The 18,717-nt window shown below is 45.0% G+C and overlaps 1 protein-coding gene across 1 annotated transcript in view; it reads right to left on the bottom strand.

Moving 5' to 3' along the window:
• Nucleotides 1–18,088, bottom strand: part of UBASH3B (ubiquitin associated and SH3 domain containing B) — a 138,934-nt gene extending 120,846 nt beyond the window's left edge. Inside the window, exon 1 of the mRNA XM_019718584.3 lies at nucleotides 17,599–18,088. Coding sequence (XP_019574143.3) covers nucleotides 17,599–17,759 — 161 coding nt within the window. The 5' untranslated portion in view covers nucleotides 17,760–18,088. The remainder of the gene's footprint in view (nucleotides 1–17,598) is intronic.
• Nucleotides 18,089–18,717: the final 629 nt, after the last annotated feature.

Below are 18,717 nucleotides of genomic sequence, written 5' to 3'. Positions count from 1 at the left end.
CAGCCAGACAGCAAAGGAGTATGGCTGTTATGCTTAGCCTTGCAGTTGTAAGCCTGCGATCTCACGTTCGTTGGAAGATAAGAACTTCAGATGTTCTCAATCCTGATGCACAAAATTGAGGCAGGTCTGAGTGAGGCCTGAGATCCCCAAGAGGCTCATCTTGATTGATCAGTGGATTTTCAAGCCCGACCTACACACTGACTCCCACAGGGACCCTTGCCATCATTACCACACTGCTGACACGGCAGATTCTTCTTGAGAAGGACAGAAGCTCCGAGTATTTGTGAAGCCAGGCAGAAGGCACGAGTGGTGTGATTCGGATTCTGCACTGAGAAAGAGAGCCATCCCACATTTCTAACCCAGCTGCCCTCCCCAGACCACATATCCAACCAACTGAACACTACTTAAATTATCCCTGAGCCCTAGGTCTTAAAGATGATGGGGCAAGAACTTAGAAACACACTCTCAGCAAAGATCTAGAATCACTTATTAACTTGTACCCGGAGTGCCCTTCTGCACCCCACACAAACCTCGTCTTTCCTAACCGGGTGATCTTAAGCACCATAACCACCACATATTGTGCACTTGAGAGTTGAGTTCTGCATTATACAGAGGGTGCCAAAAAATGTATACACATTTTAATAAAGGAAAACTATTAAAATTGTAATATATACTGATAACAAAAGATGAATACAAGTCATGTTTGACTTCTGCAATTGCAAAAGGTGCTCAGAGTGGTTACCATCAGTGTCGACACTTCTGTTTACGGCGAACTATTGCTTGAGCAACGTTGACTACAGTGTCCACTTTGTGTACATTTTTTGGCACTCTTGATATATTTTATGTATATTATCTCATTTAACCATTATAACAATCCCTTGAGGCAGTTATTATTACCCTCATTTATAACAGATGAGAAAACTGAGCCTTACAGGGTTTTGTAATTTGCTCCAAGTGGAATAGGAATTTGAATGTATGTTACTTTGACCACAACCTGTAGTACCAGGCAAATCACTATACACCTGGTTTAAGGAGCCCTTCATTGAGGCCCCAGGAATAGTAACACACTTCCTGTTTCTTTGTGGAGGTTCCATGTGCAGCAGCAGCTGGAGGCTGAGAGCGGTGGTTGGCAGAGACTTGGTGTTCTACTAACTTCTGAGTATAATCCTATGTCTGTCTTCTCATAGTTTCAAGCACACACGCACGCACACACACACACACGCACACACGCACACACACACACACACACACACACGTGCGCGTTTTCATAAAGGCTGATAATATCATTGTAACTCCAGAGCACACCACTAGACAGCCAACCACGTTGCAGTTTGCTGAGGCCCAGTAACAGACCAAACTAATGGACAAGTGAGATCGCCCTTTTGACCCCAGTCTGTGTAATCTGGAGATATCACATTATTTCTTTGGGCCTCAAGTTTCTTTCCTTCTGCTACTCATCAAACTTTACTAAACACCAGCTACACATTAATGCTGTGAGTACTGGTTAAAAACATGACTACTGACTAGTTGTATGATTTGGGCAACTTAAAAATCTCTGTGTCTTATATTTGCCCATAATCTGATAAGCAGTTAATATCCAAAATATATAAAGAACTCATAAAACTTAACACCAAAAAAAAAAATCTGATTAAAAATGGGCAGAGGACCTGAATAGACATTTCTCCAAAGAGGACATAGAGATGGCCAATAGACACATGAGAAGATGCTCAAAATCACTAATCACCAGAGAAATGCAAATTAAAACCACAATGATTTCAGGTGTACAATTCTGTATTACATCATCTATAAATTCCATTGTGTGTTCATCACCCAGAGTCAGTTCTCCTTCCATCACCATATATTCGATCCCCTTTACCCTCATCTCCCACCCCCCACCCCCCGCCCCCTTACCCTCTGGCAACCACTGAACTATTGTCTGTGTCTATGAGTTTCTGTTTCTCATTTGTTTGTCTTGTTCTTTTGTTGTTTTTGGTTTATATACCACATATCAGTGAAATCACATGGTTCTCTGCTTTTTCTGTCTGACTTGTTTTGCTCAGCATTACACTCTCAAGATTCATCCATGTTGTCACAAATGTTCCTATATCATCTTTTCTTACCGCGGAATAGTATTCCATTATGTATATATAACACAACTTCTTTATCCATTCATCTATCGAAGGACATTTTGGTTGTTTCCATGTCTTGGCCACCGTAAACAAAGCTGCAATGAACATTGGAGCACACGTGTCTTTATCTCTAAATGTTTTCAGATTTTTTGGGTAGATACCCAGGAGAGGGATTGCTGGGTCATATGGCAATTCTATTCGTAATTCTTTGAGGAACCTCCACACTGCCTTCCATAACGGCTGCACAAGTCTGCATTCCCACCAACAGTGTATGAGGGTTCCTTTTTCTCCACAGCCTCTCCAACATTTGTTACAATTTGTCTTGTTGATGATAGCCATTCTGACTGGGGTGAGGTGATATCTCATTGTGGTTTTGATTTGCATTTCTCTGATGATTAGTGATGTTGAGCATTTTTTCATATGTCTATTTGCCATTTGTATGTCCTCTTTGGAGAAATGTCTCTTCAGGTCCTCTGCCCATGTTTCAATTGGGTTGTTTGTTTTTTTGTTGTTGAGTTGCATGAGTTCTAACAATTGTCACCCCAATAAATTTAATTAAAAAAAAAACACACCACAATGAGCTATCGCCTCACACCTGTCAGAATGGACATCATCAGTAAATCAACAAGTGTCAGGGCGAAGATGTAGAGAAAAGGAAACCCTTGTGCACTGTTGGCAGGATTGCAAATTGGTGCGGCCACTATGGAAAACAGTTTGGAGGTTCCTCAAAAACTTTAAACACAGAACTACCATGTGACCGAGCAATTCCACTTCTGGGTATTTATCCGAAGAAATCCAAAACACTAATTCAAAAAGATATATGCATTCCTATGTTCATTGCAGCATTATTTACAATAGCCAAGATACGGAAGCAACCTAAGTGCCCATCAATAAACAATTGGATAAAGAAATTGTACATATATACAATGGAGTATTACTCTGCCATTAAAAAGAATGAAATCTTACCATTTGCACCAATATGGATAGATCTAGAGGGTGTTATAAGTGAAATGAGTCAGAGAAAGACAAATACCAGATGATTTCACTTATATGTGGAATCCAAAAATAAATAAATAAATAAACAGACTCATTGATACAGAGAATAAACTGATGGTTGCCAAATGGGAGAGGGTTGGTGAGGGTAACAAGGGTGAAGGGATTAAGAAGTACAAATTGGCAGCTACAAAACAGTCACAGGGATGTAAAATACAGCATAGGAATTATAGTCGATAATATCGTAATAACTATGTACGGTGCCAGGGAGATACTAAACTCATTGGGAGGGTCGACTCATAAGTTATATGAATGTCTAACTACTATGCTGTACATCTGAAACTAACATAATATTGAATGTCATGTCATTGAAAAATAAAAATTAAAAAAAAAAAATCTCTGTGCCTCAGTTTTCTCATCTCTAAAATGGGGATGGTAGTCACCATTTCATAAGGTTATTATGAAGAATACATAAAATAATGCATATGTAAAGTGCTTAAAATATTGTCTGGCACACAGTAGGCACTCAATAAATGTTGGTTATAAATATTCGGTGCTTTAGTTGGGAATGGTGAGCGTGATGAAGAAAGCCTAGTAAACCTCTATTCTGTGAGAAGTACCATGAACTAAGGAGAAAAGCAGACCAACTGCTTATACACGCACCTTACTTCTTGTTTCCCCAAAAGCCACTTATTATCTGTGGTAGACAGGTAATGGCTCCCCAAAGAGCTCCACATCCTAATCCCCAGAACCTATGAATATGTTACTTTACACAGCAAAAGGGACTTTGTAGATGTGATTAAGCTAAGAATCTTGAGCTGGAGAGATGTAATCATAAGGATTATTATAAGGGAAAAAGTGAGGCAGGAGAGTCGGAGACATATAGGACATATGATGACAGAAGCAGAAGATGGAGTGATGCATTTTGAAGATGGAGGAAGGGGCCACTAGCCAAGAAATGCAGGTGGACTCTAGAAGGTGGAGAACTCAAGGAAAAGGCTTCTCTTCTACAGCCTCCAGGAAGATTATAGCTCTACTGAAATCTTGATTTTTTTCCCATTATACTCATTTTGGGCTTCTGAGCTCCACACTATAAGAGAATGAATTGTGTTGTTTTAAGCCACTTAATTTGTTATAGCAACAACAAGAAACTAGTACACATGCCTTCGGTCATATCTGCTGTGTTTCACAAAACCTCTGGTTTTCACAAAAGCCACTTGCTAACTCCTTATGACTCACAGCCCTACCTCCCAAAAGAGGTGAAGTGAAAATTAAAGCTTCCAGAAGGAAGCGATCACTTTAATGGAACTGGCCTCTCAAACGGCTCCTCCTGTTCCTCACTCTGACAGAATTAGCTTCCCTGGAACAATGGGGCTTGGTTAGGGAAGACTAAAATAGCCCTTCAAACACGACATAAAACCAAGTGTCCACAGACTTTCTGGAAGAGCCTCAAAGTACCATGACCAAAGCATTGATTACAGATAATAGTATCACTTCATGTGTGCATGATTTTTTGTAGTTTTTATTACTTTTATACACATTGCCTCATTTTGATTCATCCACCCTATAGAAACAACTTGCTCAAAACCACACCCTCGGAAAGTGACAGATCCAGAATTTGAATCCAGTTTCTTGTCTCTGAAGTCTATTTTCTTTCCCCCACAGCAGAACATAACTTTTGTTCTTACCCTGCTGGGTGGGTGACTGAGACAACTATGGACCCTCTCCAACACCTACTCTACCACTGGTGTGAGACTTCCTCACCCACCCATCCCATCCCGCTTCTCAGAGGTAACCATTCCAACCGGCCTAGCAACATGTTTGCTTCATCTTCTATTGGCTGAGACATGAACAAATGGCAGGCAGAAAGAGGGGAGCAAAAGAGAAAGAAAAGACAGAGAAACTATATGAAAGGACTAATCAGGCAATAGACCAGTCTATTCCTCCAGAAAACAGAGCCAAAACCTTGTTAGAAATCTATTTCTTGGAGGCAGAGCTTGGACTCAGGGAAGTAGCCTAATGTAGAAAAAAGAAACTGTGGTCTGAGCTGGGAGTCAGGAGGCCTGAGCTCTGATTCTGTCAGTCTAGCTGTTGGTCTTGAAAAAGTCATTTCATTTGCTCATCTCCTTTCACTTATAAGTGAAAAGAGGGAGTGGGACTAGATGAGCTCTACTAGCAATTCCAGCTGTACATTTCTGACATTCTATCTCTACAGGTTTTTTCCAAGTAAAAATACTCATTTTCAACAGGGATAGTTGCGTTATCCTAAACGTAGAGCAGGAACCTTATATAAGTTTTGTTCACTCGGAAGCAAAATGTATCTCCCATTATAAATGACTCCCAGATCAGGGGCAAGTGATGACTATTATGTAACTCCATATTAGGAACAGTAACTACCGGTTCTTGTGTGCCTATATCTATCCACATTTCTGTTATCCACAACTTCCGCAAAGTATTGTGTTCAGGACATTCTTTTTCTTCACATCTTTTGGCAACACATGAAGAACTATCAATCACCTAATCACCTCAATTTAAAACTATATAATCTGTATTTACAGTTTCAGTATCTACCAACTCTTAGAAATTCAACTCCCGCAAACATACAACATACCCTATAAAGTACAACTTCCCTTTCTTTAGGGGTAAATGGACTTTCTCCAACCTTGAATCAGGTATCCCCAGTTCATGGTCATTTGCTTGTTTCCTCCTCCATCTTCCTTCCTCCGTCATTTCTTTCCAAAGTACCCATTCCATGTATCATCCATTCTTAGTTCACACTTTCCCACTCGTCTCCAGGTTGTAGGTGAGTGCAGACAGACCAAGTGTGCAGAGTAACTTGTCAATGACTTAGAAAACTGGAGTAAACCTTCCGTCAGGAACACAGAAATTGCTCCAACCTCTGGTTACCAGGCCCCTCATGTATCTTGATGTCTTAGAGACAGAGCATAGAGCCTCAGCATTCCTTGATGAGCTATTTCTGATGAGATGTGGTGGTGGCAGGGACTTACCGGAGAGAGGACATTATAGAAAATGAGCTTAGTGCATGGCAGGCTGAGATCTCAGCAACCTATGACTGAAAAGAGGAAGAACTGAGGTTTCTCAATGCTTTATCCACAGCACTGAATGCATTGACTGGCATGCAGTAAGGGTCAAGGAAGATATGTTGAATAATGAATGAAGGGTCACTTCAGCAAGAATAATCAGGTAACTTCAGCACGGTTTCCAGTGAGGACAGGTAAGTTGGGGGTGGGACTTGGTACTGAGGTAGGAATGTGTGTGTATGTGGGGGGGGGGGGTGTAGATAAAATCTATAAGTGGAATTTAGCAGTGGGGGAATTCTAAAGGGCAGATGACTCTTACATCATAGATTCAAATAATCTGTCTATTCACAGTCAGATCTCAGCAGTCGCAGTGACAGAGAGCAGATTACAGCTCTGCAGAAAGAGCTGTCCAAGAGCTCAGCAGGACCCAGGGTATTGGTCCTCAGGAGTCGGGGGGGGGGGGGGGGGGGGGGGGGGGTGGGGCTGGGGAGGATTACCAGGAACTCTGCTGAGAGGCTTTGGAATCTTCACCTTGGAACATTTCATTCACAACCAACAATTTTACTCATTCTGGAAATGCAAAGGAAGGAAAACATTTTGTTGACCGGAATCTTTTTCATGAAGTTCTCTTCTTCCCTGTCTTCTTGTAGGAACTCTCTCGTTTTCTGCTTTTCCTGCCTCTTCTCTTAGCCTCCTTCCCGTTCTTTTTCTTCTACCCACCAGCTTGTACCTCAGAATTCTACCCCCTGGAAGTTGCTTCTTTTCTGTTCTTTACTCTCTGCCTGGTTCATCACACCTACTCTCATGCCTGCTACTACCATCAATTTTCAAATCTATATTTCTAGCCCTAACTTTTCCTCTGAGCTCCAGCTCCCTATTTTCAATTGTATCTTTACATATTTGCAGAACTTAAAACATATCTCAAGCCAAACCTGTCATCTCATCCTCTGTATTACCCAATCTTCTGTATGTTTTATCTTGGTTAATAATGTCTCCACCTTTCTAGTTTCCTAAACTGTTAATCTTGAGCTACCGTTTTGCTCCCTATTCTTTACAACCAACAGATTATAAATCCTGTTAATTCGATTTCGAAAAGCTCTCTAGAATCCGGCTCTTGTTAATTTTAATCCAAGCCCTATTAATCTTTCACCAGGACTATGACAACTACCTTCTTACTAGCTTCCATGCCTAGTTTTTCTCTGCTCCATTCTATTCTTTATACTGACTTCTGTGCTTTAAAATGATATTCTCCATAACCTCTAGGTGCAACTAATTTCTCTACTCCTTTTTTTTTTATATATAGACAAATTTTAGTATGTCTAGAGCTGATTTTTTTTTAAATTTTTTATTGGGGCACAGTGTGTTTCTCCAGGGCCCATCAGCTCCAAGTCTTTATCTTTCAATCTAGTTGTAGAGTGCACAGCTCAGCTCCAAGTCTAGTGGCCGTTTTCAATCTTTAGTTGCAGGGGCGCAGCCCACTATCCATGCGGGAATTGAACGGGCGACCCTGTTGTTGAGAGTTCGTGCTCTAACCAACTGAGCCGTCCTGCGGCCCCTTCTCTACTCCTCTTTTGTCTCCTCCTCACCAGTCCTCAGCTCCCCTGTGCCTTCTTATGCTCTGAATTTCATGCTGTTCTCTCTGACTGGAATGTCCTTCCCTCTTCTACACCTACAAAATCTATTATTTAAGGTCAGCTTTAATTGTTGCTTCCTCTGCTTTCCTCAACTTTCAAGTTGCACAAAGTGTTTTTCCTGTGGTCCTACAGAGCTTTTTTCAAACTGGTACTAATTGTATTATGTCATGTTGATGGTTTATACATCTTTCTTTCTTGAGGACTGCTGAGCTCCTGTAGAAGAAAGACAACCATCCCATCCCATTCCTAACAAGTTCCTAACAAATAACAGGCACTCAGTAAATGCCCAATGGCAGAATGAGTGAAATAATGTCAATCTAAACTTAGGCCCAACTATGAGCCAGCTGTGTCTTTTGGTAGCCAAAATTTCTCCTTTTCTTTCTAAGCTAGATAGTAACATACCATGTTTCCCCGAAAATAAGACCTCGCCAGACAATCAGCTCGAATGCATCTTTTGGAGCAAAAATTAATATATGAACCGGTCTTACATTAATTTTTGCTCCAAAAGACACATTCGAGCTGATTGTCTGGCCAGGTCTTATTTTCGAGGAAACATGGGAGTACCTGCGGTACTCATTTAGTTGGGGTGGAGGGGCCGGTAGTGAGAAGACGGCGAGAGGACAATGAGAAGACTGATTCAAGAAAACCAAGTTTACATAAAATTTGCCGCTATCTTACACTTGTGGTATAATATTAACTCGTTGAACTGTCGACTGAACTCCCCAAACTCTTACCCTCTTAAACTGAAGAAGAGTATTGCGCTCATCTTATTTGCACTGTACAATTTACTCCAGGGCTCCCTATCTTGTTATAGTGCCTTCCTCAGCTCCTCACATAGATAGTGCATCTATCTCTTGCATCACATTTACCACATTTTATCACAATTCTCTCTCTTTCACACTAGTTTGCCAAGGGCAGAGATTATATCTAATTAGTCTTTTTACTCCCAACTGCTGTTTTAATAGTTTATAGTAGCTGTCCATAAATACATAGTGTCTATACATATTTAAAAATAGCATTACCCAAGAAACTTGTCATGAAGATAAGACAGATACAATACTGTTGTTGTTTTTTTCTCTTTGTCTTGTTCTTCAAAGATGTGAAGATATGTTACAAGAGGCCCCAAAGAGAAAAGATCACTGTGGGTGGAAGTGGCTGAGGACCTTGGACAAAGAACTTTGTACCTTTGTAGGCAATATAGAGATGATTCCCTCTACCTAGCTTGTTTCACAGGATGAAGCTTAATAAGACTTGAGAAAATAAGATGAGAAAAAGAAAAAGGAGCAGGGGGGAGGGGAAGGAAAGAGAAAGGAAGCCAAATGTATTACAGTTGAACTAGTTCTTTAGGATGGATAAAATCTGATGAGGGAAATGATGGGGCAGGCAGGCAATTCAAACACAGGTTAAGAAATAATACAGCAGGGGGCAGCCGGTTGGCTCAGTTGGTTAGAGCGTGCTCTTAACAACAAGGTTGCTGGTTCGATCCCCACATGGGCCACTGTGAGCTGCACTCTCCACAACTAGACTGAAACAACTACTTGACTTGGAGCTGATGGGTCCTGGAAAAACACACTTAAATAAATAAAAGTTAAAAAAAAAAAAAAAAGACAGCAGATGCCACTGGTTCAGAACTCTAGCAACCCTGTACATTTCTGCATGTTTGTCTGTGTTTAAATAGATTGTACACAAAAGCAGCCATTGGAGACAGATTCGGAGGCAGATTCCTTTCCTACTCTCTGAGCGCTTCCTACCCAAGATAAGACAATAAACATTTAGAGAGCGGATGCTCACAGTAAATATTTTTGAATAGGGCACAGTCGACATGGAAGCAGGATTCTAAACAATCCTGCTACCTGATTCATGCAGAAGGTTTATTCAACAAAACCTGATAAAAAAACCTGAAACATTTGGCTGCCTCTGGCCATCTGTGCTATCAGCTTCCCCTTGGCTTTTTCCAGACTCTTGTGTGAGCTGCTACGGTGGTATTTCTTTCAGCTTCCCATTACGTGCGGCAATAGCCCTGGTTTTGGTGAAGTTCATTGGTGCTGTTGCTTTATGTACAAGAATGTTTATATTTCCACTGGGGCAACAGAACACAATGGGATTGTTACACAAACAGCTGGTGACCCCACAGAAGGGAAGATGTCCCTTTAATTAAAAAGGTGCCTATTAGCAATTTATTTCCCCCAGGAGGTGGGCTCGAGGCACTAACCTTCTCTCTCATTTAACCAGCAGTTTGGTTGTATTTTGCAAGAAATCACATTATGTACCAATTTGAAAACTATACTAATGGATATTAGTTAAACAACTTCCCACTGTTGTACTTGCCTCATACCTTTCTTTCTTTCCATTTATTTACTCTAGAATATCAACAGTCCTAAGAATTTTCTTTAAAGGGAGAAGAGAAGAATTTAACAATAAAGCTCTGGGGAAAACAAAACAAAACAAAATAAAAATAAAAACAGAAAAGCCGAATGTTCTGGAACAGAAAAGTATACATGAAGCAGTGAAAATACCTTTGCGCTATCCAAAAACACTTGTCTATGTCACTCTCAAGTCACCAGAACTGCAAGGGACCTGACAGGTGGTTGACTTCAACCCCTTGTACGGTTGGGAACACTGAGGCCAGGGGAAAGAAAAGTATGGATGTGAGTCCAAACAGCCAATAATTGAGAGCAGAGTGAGAGCGCAGAGACAGGGTCTGGTAAACCAAGTTTGCTTCCATTGTGAGTTGCCATTGGACTAGCTGTGGGGAGTGAGCTGAACCCTGAGCTTTTCAACAATCTGTAAAGTGTTATCCACCCTGGCTACGAAAAGGCAGACCTGCTGCTCAGAGTCCCTGTGAAGGATTTGCAGCCAGTTAGGGAGAGTAGCTGACTCAGAGTGCCAGGTGGTGAAACCTGACATTCGTCTTTTCCTCCTGGGAATGGCACAGAACTTAGCAGGATGCTGTGCCCATGCCAAAGGGCTCAGACAATTTCTGGATGTTCAGCTGAGGCACTTCACCATAGGCCTCATCCTCATAAAGAGTAGGTGGCAAAGAATGTGATGGCCAAGTCACCAGGAAAATGGGGACATTAGCGAGATGGACCAACAAGAAAGAGGATCAGCTATCATATACCCTGAGCCCCTGACAGAAGGTCCAGAGGACCTGTGTCGCTACTGCATCTATCCATGCATCTTCCAGGGAAAAGAAAACCCAGAGATTCTCCCATAAGCCTCCGGATAACACCAAGGGGCCCCCAGGAAAAATCCTCCAATGAAGAAGACAAGGGCTTTCAGTGCTGATAGGCCCACAGGCCTCATTCTCCTAGCAGTGCTGCTGGGACTGTGCTCGTCACAAGCTAGAGGAGCCATTCTTGAGAGCACTTTGCTTTTCCCCTCCAGGGCTGGAGTCTGATTCCATTTGAGACTAATCAAAAGACAACATATGGCACTCCTTCAAATCCCCAACCCAGGCCATTCATCATAGTCAGCTGCGTGGGCACCACTGCTGTCTCTGGGTTTGCTTCCACTAGGCCTGGCATCCCTCGGGGCACTCTACAGAGAGAGGTGCAGGGGAAGGGAACTGAGTGCTATGGGAAGGCCTCAGTCGGCCTCTACCCCACACTCACTACTTTCTGCCCACAGCTCAGTAAGTAGAGGGGAGATGTACAAGTGGAGGGCAACCCTGGCCTCAGGAAACAAAGGGAGTAGTGCAGAATACAGTCACCATTGGAGTAGCAGGAACACCTCCCTCCTTACTGGGGCTTACCGAAGGCTAGGCACTCTCCAACTATTTGTGCGGAAAGGCACCCTTAGTCGTCACAACAAGGTAAATCTGTTAGTGTCAACATTTCACAGACAGGGAAACTGAGGCTTAGTGCATTCAGCAACTCACCAAAGGTCACCCAGCAGGTAAGGAGCAGAGCTGGGATTCAAACCCAGGCTGCCTGAACAGTTGGCACGAGTTAGGCTTCTGGGTATCAGGCAGATGATGATGGGTCTCTTCAGTTCCTGCCTGTCCACGTAGAGGGACCTCCCCACTCTCTTCCCCCCCACACACACACAGACACACACATACACCAGATGCCTGCTGGGATGGGGATGGCACTGTCAGCTCCACCACCACTGTCACAGGCAGGAGCAGAGCTGGTGTGAGACACAGGATCCCCTAGTTTTGTTTCCTCTCTGAAAAGCAAAGCCTGTAGCTCTGAGAATTATTGTCCACTCAGTGAAAAACAGCTAGAGCTTGAGACGGCTGAGGGCAGGGGGTGGGGTGGTGACAAAACCACAGGAGAGCGTAGTAAGGCAGGATGCTCTTCACTCTTGGTGGCACTCAATCTTGTGAACCTGTTTTCTCATGAAATTATCAATGATTGAGACTTGATAGAGATTATGTACATATGTCTGCTTTGTAATCTCCAAAGTGGTCTAAAAAGCTAAGGTATTACGAGGGTACAAAAGGGAATTTTCACAGAACCTGTGTACAAGGGGTTACAATCATATTGCTAGCACATTCAAATATATCAAAATCTATTCAGCAATAACAACAGGACACAAACTACTGCTGGATGCAATATCATGGACGAGTCTCAAAAATATTAGAAAAGAAGCCAGGCAGGCACAATAGTATGCACTGTTTGATTCCACTTATATATAAGTCTAGGAAATACAAACTAATCTGTAGTGACAGAAAGCAGGTTAGTAGCTGCTCAGGGATGGGGTAGAGAATGGACTGACTGCAAAAGGACACAAACAAACTTTAAGGGGTGATGGACATGTGCTGTGTCTTATGGTGATTTCACAATGTTTTCATTTGCCAAAAATGATCAGCCTCTAAATAGGTTTAGTTTATTGTACATAAATTAGATCTCGATAAAGTGAAAACAAAAATCATGACAGGCTCTTTCCCTTTGAATCAGAGCCTCTGTCTAGCCTGGAAAGTTCACTCGACTTACCATTTTAGCCTGAGGCTGTCATGGTGACATGGCCCCACACAGAGTAAGTCCCTGAGCTCCTCAGAGCCTCAAGTCTCATCTTTAAAATGAGGCTTTTACCATGTGATTTACCTCACAGGACAGCTGCCTTGATCAAGATGGATAGTTAGTGAGAGCAATCTTCAACTGCAAAATAACACACACGTAAAGGAGTGCTGTGTGAGGCTTCCTTGCTGTACCCACCTGTAGGATCCCTTCAGCCCCAAATTGTCCATGGTTTGTCTTCTCTTTTTACCCCCACACTCCTGGGAAAGCAACCCCCACCCAGAATCAGCCACAATTCAGAGCTGCTGTGTTAACCAAGTATTTTCAGGGAACCCAGGGTCAATTCACCAGGTAGGCTGGAAAAGGCCAGAGGAACTGGATACTTTAATTCGTGGGCTCTTCAAGATGCCTCCCAATGCTTGTGTAGCCAGCTCTGAGCTGCTTTTATCTTTGGGCAGTAAGGCATAGCTAACACAGCTTCCTTTCCAGAGCAAAGACACTTTTTTCCAGCTCTTTTCTTCTGTCACTGTCTGCCTCTTTAACTAGGCATTGTTTAAACATTCTCAGTAGGAAAAAAGGACAAGAGCCATGTAAATCCTTGCCTAGAACCTCAACCAGCATCTCATCTCCTTCCTTTTCTTCCAGTCCAACATAATAATTCCATAATCACATCGATCTTGTGTCCAGATTATACTTTTAACTTCTCCAAGTCCTCTCCTACCCTGACCTCATTGTGTCTTTACAAAGCCTTGTTAGTTGCACAGGACAGGTATTGCCACACACAGAAGCTGGTCAGGATATTGATAAAAAGGGGTTAAACGGAAGACCAAAAAGTTTTAAGTGTCAGCCAGAAGCTGAACTAGAACTCTGGACATCTGACCACTGACACAGTGTCCTTTTGCAAGATTATATGTCTCAATCATTCATTAGGAAACATTCAAAAGCCACTGGCTATAGACAAAGTCCTGGCCCCAGGCAGCTTCAAGCAAACCTCATCCAAAACAAAGGCACAGTTCTGTCAGCCAGGGCTCCTCAAATTCATTGTTCAGTGACTGGTTCCCACACTTGGCCTCAAGCTACAGAGAGACCAGTAGGGTGAAATCCAGTAGGGTTATGCAAAGCAACGACTCTATCAGACTTAGGTGTCCTCTTCCTCAGGCCTTTGCCCAGCATACACACTCTTCCTTTTCTTTCCACCAACCTCACTCCAGTCTTGACAAAGCTAGACTTTCACCTTTAGAACTTTTGGAACAGAGAAGTGCTATTGGACATAGAAAGAAAAAGGAAGGTATAGGCCATTTTGGCCCCTTGAAAGTTTTCTTCCTGAGGCCTTCCTAATACCTCTTTATCTTCTGCTTGCTTAAACACACACACACACACACACACACACACACACACACACACACCCCACCACCACTCCTCAATCCTCCATGTGGCAGGTTCTTCCACAGCAGTGTCCAAGTTGGGCTGAAGGTCATAAGGTAGGATGGAAAAAACCCAGCGCAGCTGCAGGGGAGTAGTGAGCTAGAAAGAACACATCCTGAGGTCACCTGCTTGTTCAGCACTTCTTCCCTGTAGCTCCATCAAGCACTTAAGAAGCATGCACTAATTAATCCTGTCCCCTTCAGAGGGAGTCAGTGGGGCCCTGAGGGTTTAAGTGAGTTATCCAAGACCACAGAACTGCACAGGCTAGAATGGGACCTGGACCTTGTTGGACTCTGAGCCAGGTAGAATGTCCATTCTTCCTGATGAGCAACACCAGGCCATTACACCCAGAGGGGAAACCAGAGCTGTCAGCCTTGGCCACCTCCATTCTCTCCAAAGGGCCATGTTCCAGACATTGGTCTCATCCCATCTTCCCATCATAGCTAAGTCATCCTGCTCCCAGGAGACCATTCCTGCTGTCTCCTGATTTCAATTTCATCATGTTCCTTCCTCCAGGCTTAAGACCTAAAAAAGAGGCTTCTGAGTAGCTAAGCCTGATGCCCTTGTTCTCTGCCTTTCCAACTCTCTAAAATAAAGTTAAAAGTCTGCTCTCTGAAATCTCTGATGGATGGCCCTGTGGAGAGATCCCTCTTCTTACTGACCTGAGGTAAGTTATTAAGGGGAAGGCTGACCACGTCGGCCTTTCTAGGTTGAGGGAAAACAGATGCCAGCCTGGGTAGGGAGTGGAAATCAGGGATCACGTAACTGCCAAGGGCTCTGCCCGCTCCAAGGCAGAGCATTTGAAGGAAACAGAATAGCAAACCCAACCTCCCTCCCACCTAGACTATTTTATCATGATCTACTCTGTCACCTTCTCAGTAAAGAGAGGCAGTGCTAGTAATAATAATAGTAGCTGTAATAGGCTGAATAACGGCTCCCCAAAAGATAGACACATAGACAGTACCTAGAACCTGTGAACATTACGTTATGGCAAAAAAAAAAAAAAAAAAAAAATGATTTTGCAGATATAATTAAGGATCTTGAGATGGGAAGATTTTCTTGAATTACCCAGGGAGGCACTCAATGCAATCACAAATGTCTTTACAGAAAAGACACAGAAGGAGATTTGACACAGAGAGAAGGTAATGTGACCATGGAGGCAGAGATTGGAGTGATGCAGCCACAAGCCAAAGAATGCCAGGAGCCACCAGGAGCTCTAAGAGGCAAAAAATGGATTCTCTCCTAGAACCTCCAGAGGGAGCATAGCCCTGCTGTCACCTTGATTTCAGCCCAGTGACACTGATTTGGGGCTTCTGGGCTCCAGAACAGTCTGAGACTAAATTTCTGTTGCTTAAAGCCACCCAGTTTGTGGTTTCTTGTTACAGCAGCCGCAGAAACTAACATAATAGCTAACACCTAATGACTGCCCACTATGTGCCGGGCATTGCACTAACGTGTTACCCACATTGATGCATTACATTCCAGCCATGGATATGAGGGCTGAGCTGAGCAGGCACACTGGCTGGGTTTGAAGCCCAGCTTCACTGCTTACTATTGTGACCCTGAGCAGTTGCATAATCTCTCTAAACCTTTGTTTCCCAATTCAAAAAATGGGCATATAGATACTTTTCTTGTTTGGTTGCTAGGAGGATAAAATGGATAGTAGGTAAAGTGCTTAGAACAGTACATAGTAAGTGATCAGCAAATGCTAGTTGTAATGAGATCTCAGTGGTTGAACAAGCCAAAATTAGACCCTCATCCTAATCTATCAGGATGTGGACAAGTGCAGGAAAAAGACGTCCCTTTAAAGCCAGTTTGAATAGCAAACATGATGGTCTGAGGAGTTAAGTATTTCTTCCCTTAATTAAGCAATTTATTAGGTTGGTGCATAAGTAATTGCAGTTTAAAAGGTTAAAAATAATTGCAAAAACCGCAATTACTTTTGCACCAACCTAATAGTTTCTTACACTGGCCTCATTTCATAATGGGAAAATTCCTGGGACTGTGCTAATTCTGCAGCATCGCCCAGCAGACTTTCAGGCCCCTATCTTCCATTCTTAAGGAGAGCTATGCTCAGCATCATCCATAGGAAGGACCTATCTTGCAGCATCCACACCTGACACACCCCTGCAGAGCCCACCACATCTTCTCCCTGCAACTCTGGCATCAGGAACTGAAGCCCCTGTGCTTGGAAGCCAGTGGGAGACAGAAGCATCAGTCCATATTATGGACTGACCCAGCAGGCTTGTAGAATGATAAAATCAGAGGTCTGCTTTGATTAAGAGGTTACAGCCAGGTTAGTAAGGAAAAAAAATCAAGGTTTGCCCAGAGGCCCTGGAAGGGAAACCTAGAGTTATCATCTGAAAATTGGAAGGGGGCGGGGGAGAAAAAAAAGTTTCATTAACTTGGCCCTTCCTAATAAAGTTTCCCCAACCTCCCACTCCAGGTGACGTAATTTAAAGAAGCAGCACCCCACAGGATCCCAGGCTGTCTGTTCCCACCTAAGAAATTTGTAAGCAACCAAGGAAGAAGGGCCTGACCTCTGGGCCTTGGCTTCCTTCTAGACAGGGTTCCGGCCCCACAATCTTGGATGCCCAGCTTCAGAAGGCCCCTGAGGCTACTGCTGCTGCCTTGCGCTGGGACCAGGCCTCTTCGCAGCAGGCAGCAGGGGCAGCCACCTGCGCTCTCTCTGCCTTTCCCTACCCCACCCTCCTTGGGGAAGAAGGATGTTGGAGGACAGCTCCCCCTCCTTATTCTCAGGCACCCACAGATTTCTGCGCTGCCATCATCACTGACAAGAACTCAGATCCCCTGAAAGAACTGCTTTCCTTATTCCTTCCTCCCGATCAATGAACTCGCAGCAACACCCACGATCCCGCTCCTCCTACTCCGGTGAGAGACCCAACCAGAGAGCAGCATCCGGACCTGGAAGCCGCTGCAGCGGGAGCGCCGGCCTCCCTGCCCCGCTGGTCCCTTACCGTCTCGCAGCCATCAAGAGGATGCTAAGCTAGCCCTGCGTTCCGGATCGAGAGGGTACCTGAGTCCTCAAGGGGCCCCGCCTCCCCAGGGGCTCGGCGGTTAGCGGACAGCAGCTTAGCCCCACCGGCGGAGGCCGGACGCTGGGAACGGTTCCCGGGACTCGAACCAGGTGCCGCCTCCTTGAGCCATGCCTCACCTGAGGCATCCCCAGCAAGCCCCCAGGCCAGCGCTCCCGCGCGGCGTCTGCCCCTGCGCCCCGGCGGGGAGGAGATGAGAGCCGGGCTCCTGCGCGCCCACCCTGCCCTCAGCAGGACGTGGGCAGCGGGGAGCGCGCCGCCCGTCCGGCAGGCGCCGGGAGGCGAGCTGGAGCGAAGCCGAGGGTCTGCCGCTTGGGACGGGAGGGGTCGCAAGGGCCGCAAGCCCGGCTACTTACGCGCGGGCTCTGGGGAAGCCCATGGACAAGAGCACGTCCAGCGCCGACCCATACTTGATGGTTCCGGGACGCTGCTGGCGGTTCCTCCGCGGGGTGACTTTGCTGTACAGCTCTTCTCTCGCGGCCATGCCGAGCGGGGTGGGGTGGCCGTGCTGAGCCATGGCTCAGAGGCCAGCCATCGCCGGGGAAGATGCTCGAGTCGGATCGTCCCGGAGGGAGGAGGGAGCTAGACTACGGTCGGGCAGGGGGCTCCGGGCCGACAGCGGGGCGGGAGGCGGCGGAGAGGGCGGAGGCGGCGCAGAGCTTCCCGGGTGTCGAGATTCTGACGCTTCCTGGTGAGGCCACCGAAGCCAGAACGGCCCGCGAGCAGCTTCGGCCCGACCAGCAATTCAGCTATTCGGGCCTCCGGGTGCCCCAGCGCGGCGTCGGCAGCAGCTTCGCTCCTCCGCCTCCTTCCTTCTCGCCTCCCAGCAGTCCGGGAATTTGCAATGAGTAATTTTTGAATGGATCAAAAAGGAAAAGGAACCTTGTGGGCTGGCCCTGCCTTGCCTGTGCCCGGGCCCCGCCCCTCTCTTAAAGCTGCCGCGCCGCCGGAGGCTGCTGGAGGCAGCGCACAGGCTGCAGAGTCCGGGGCTTCTAGATGGAAAATTGGAACCAGCGTAGGCTGCTTGTGTGCATTGGGGTCCGAGAGTTGTTCCCAGCGCCCCTGCCTTCTCCATGCCTTGCATATAGGGCCAGATGGGCCTCAAGACACCAGATCAATCAATTCAAGTTTCAAGTGCTTCTAGATGGGGTTAATAACGGAAACTGAGAACCGATGGATGACATTAATGAACTGGAAGACCAAGCCAGAAGGCCCAGATAAAAGGTTTTGCTTTCAAAAGACTCTGCAAAACCTAGAGGATTGTTGTGGCCGTTGAAGACCAATTCTATCAGCTGGACAAGTGGCCATACTGAAAACGTAACGTGCTCTCCATGAATAAGATAGTGACGTCAGGGTAAAGAGTGGGACCTCAGGCTCTCATGCCTTGCATGGGAGGGAGTTCTGGGAGGAGAGAGGAAAGAGGGAGAGGACAGGGCAGAAAGAGGAAGAGAAAGGAAGATGAAAGGGGGAAGGAG

The sequence above is a fragment of the Rhinolophus sinicus genome, chromosome 9 (assembly GCF_057876585.1).
Source record: "Rhinolophus sinicus isolate RSI-liver-muscle chromosome 9, RSI-T2T, whole genome shotgun sequence".
Lineage (NCBI taxonomy): Eukaryota > Metazoa > Chordata > Mammalia > Chiroptera > Rhinolophidae > Rhinolophus > Rhinolophus sinicus.
Note: the sequence above shows the minus strand (reverse complement) of the source record. Positions and strands in the feature narration are given on the sequence as shown.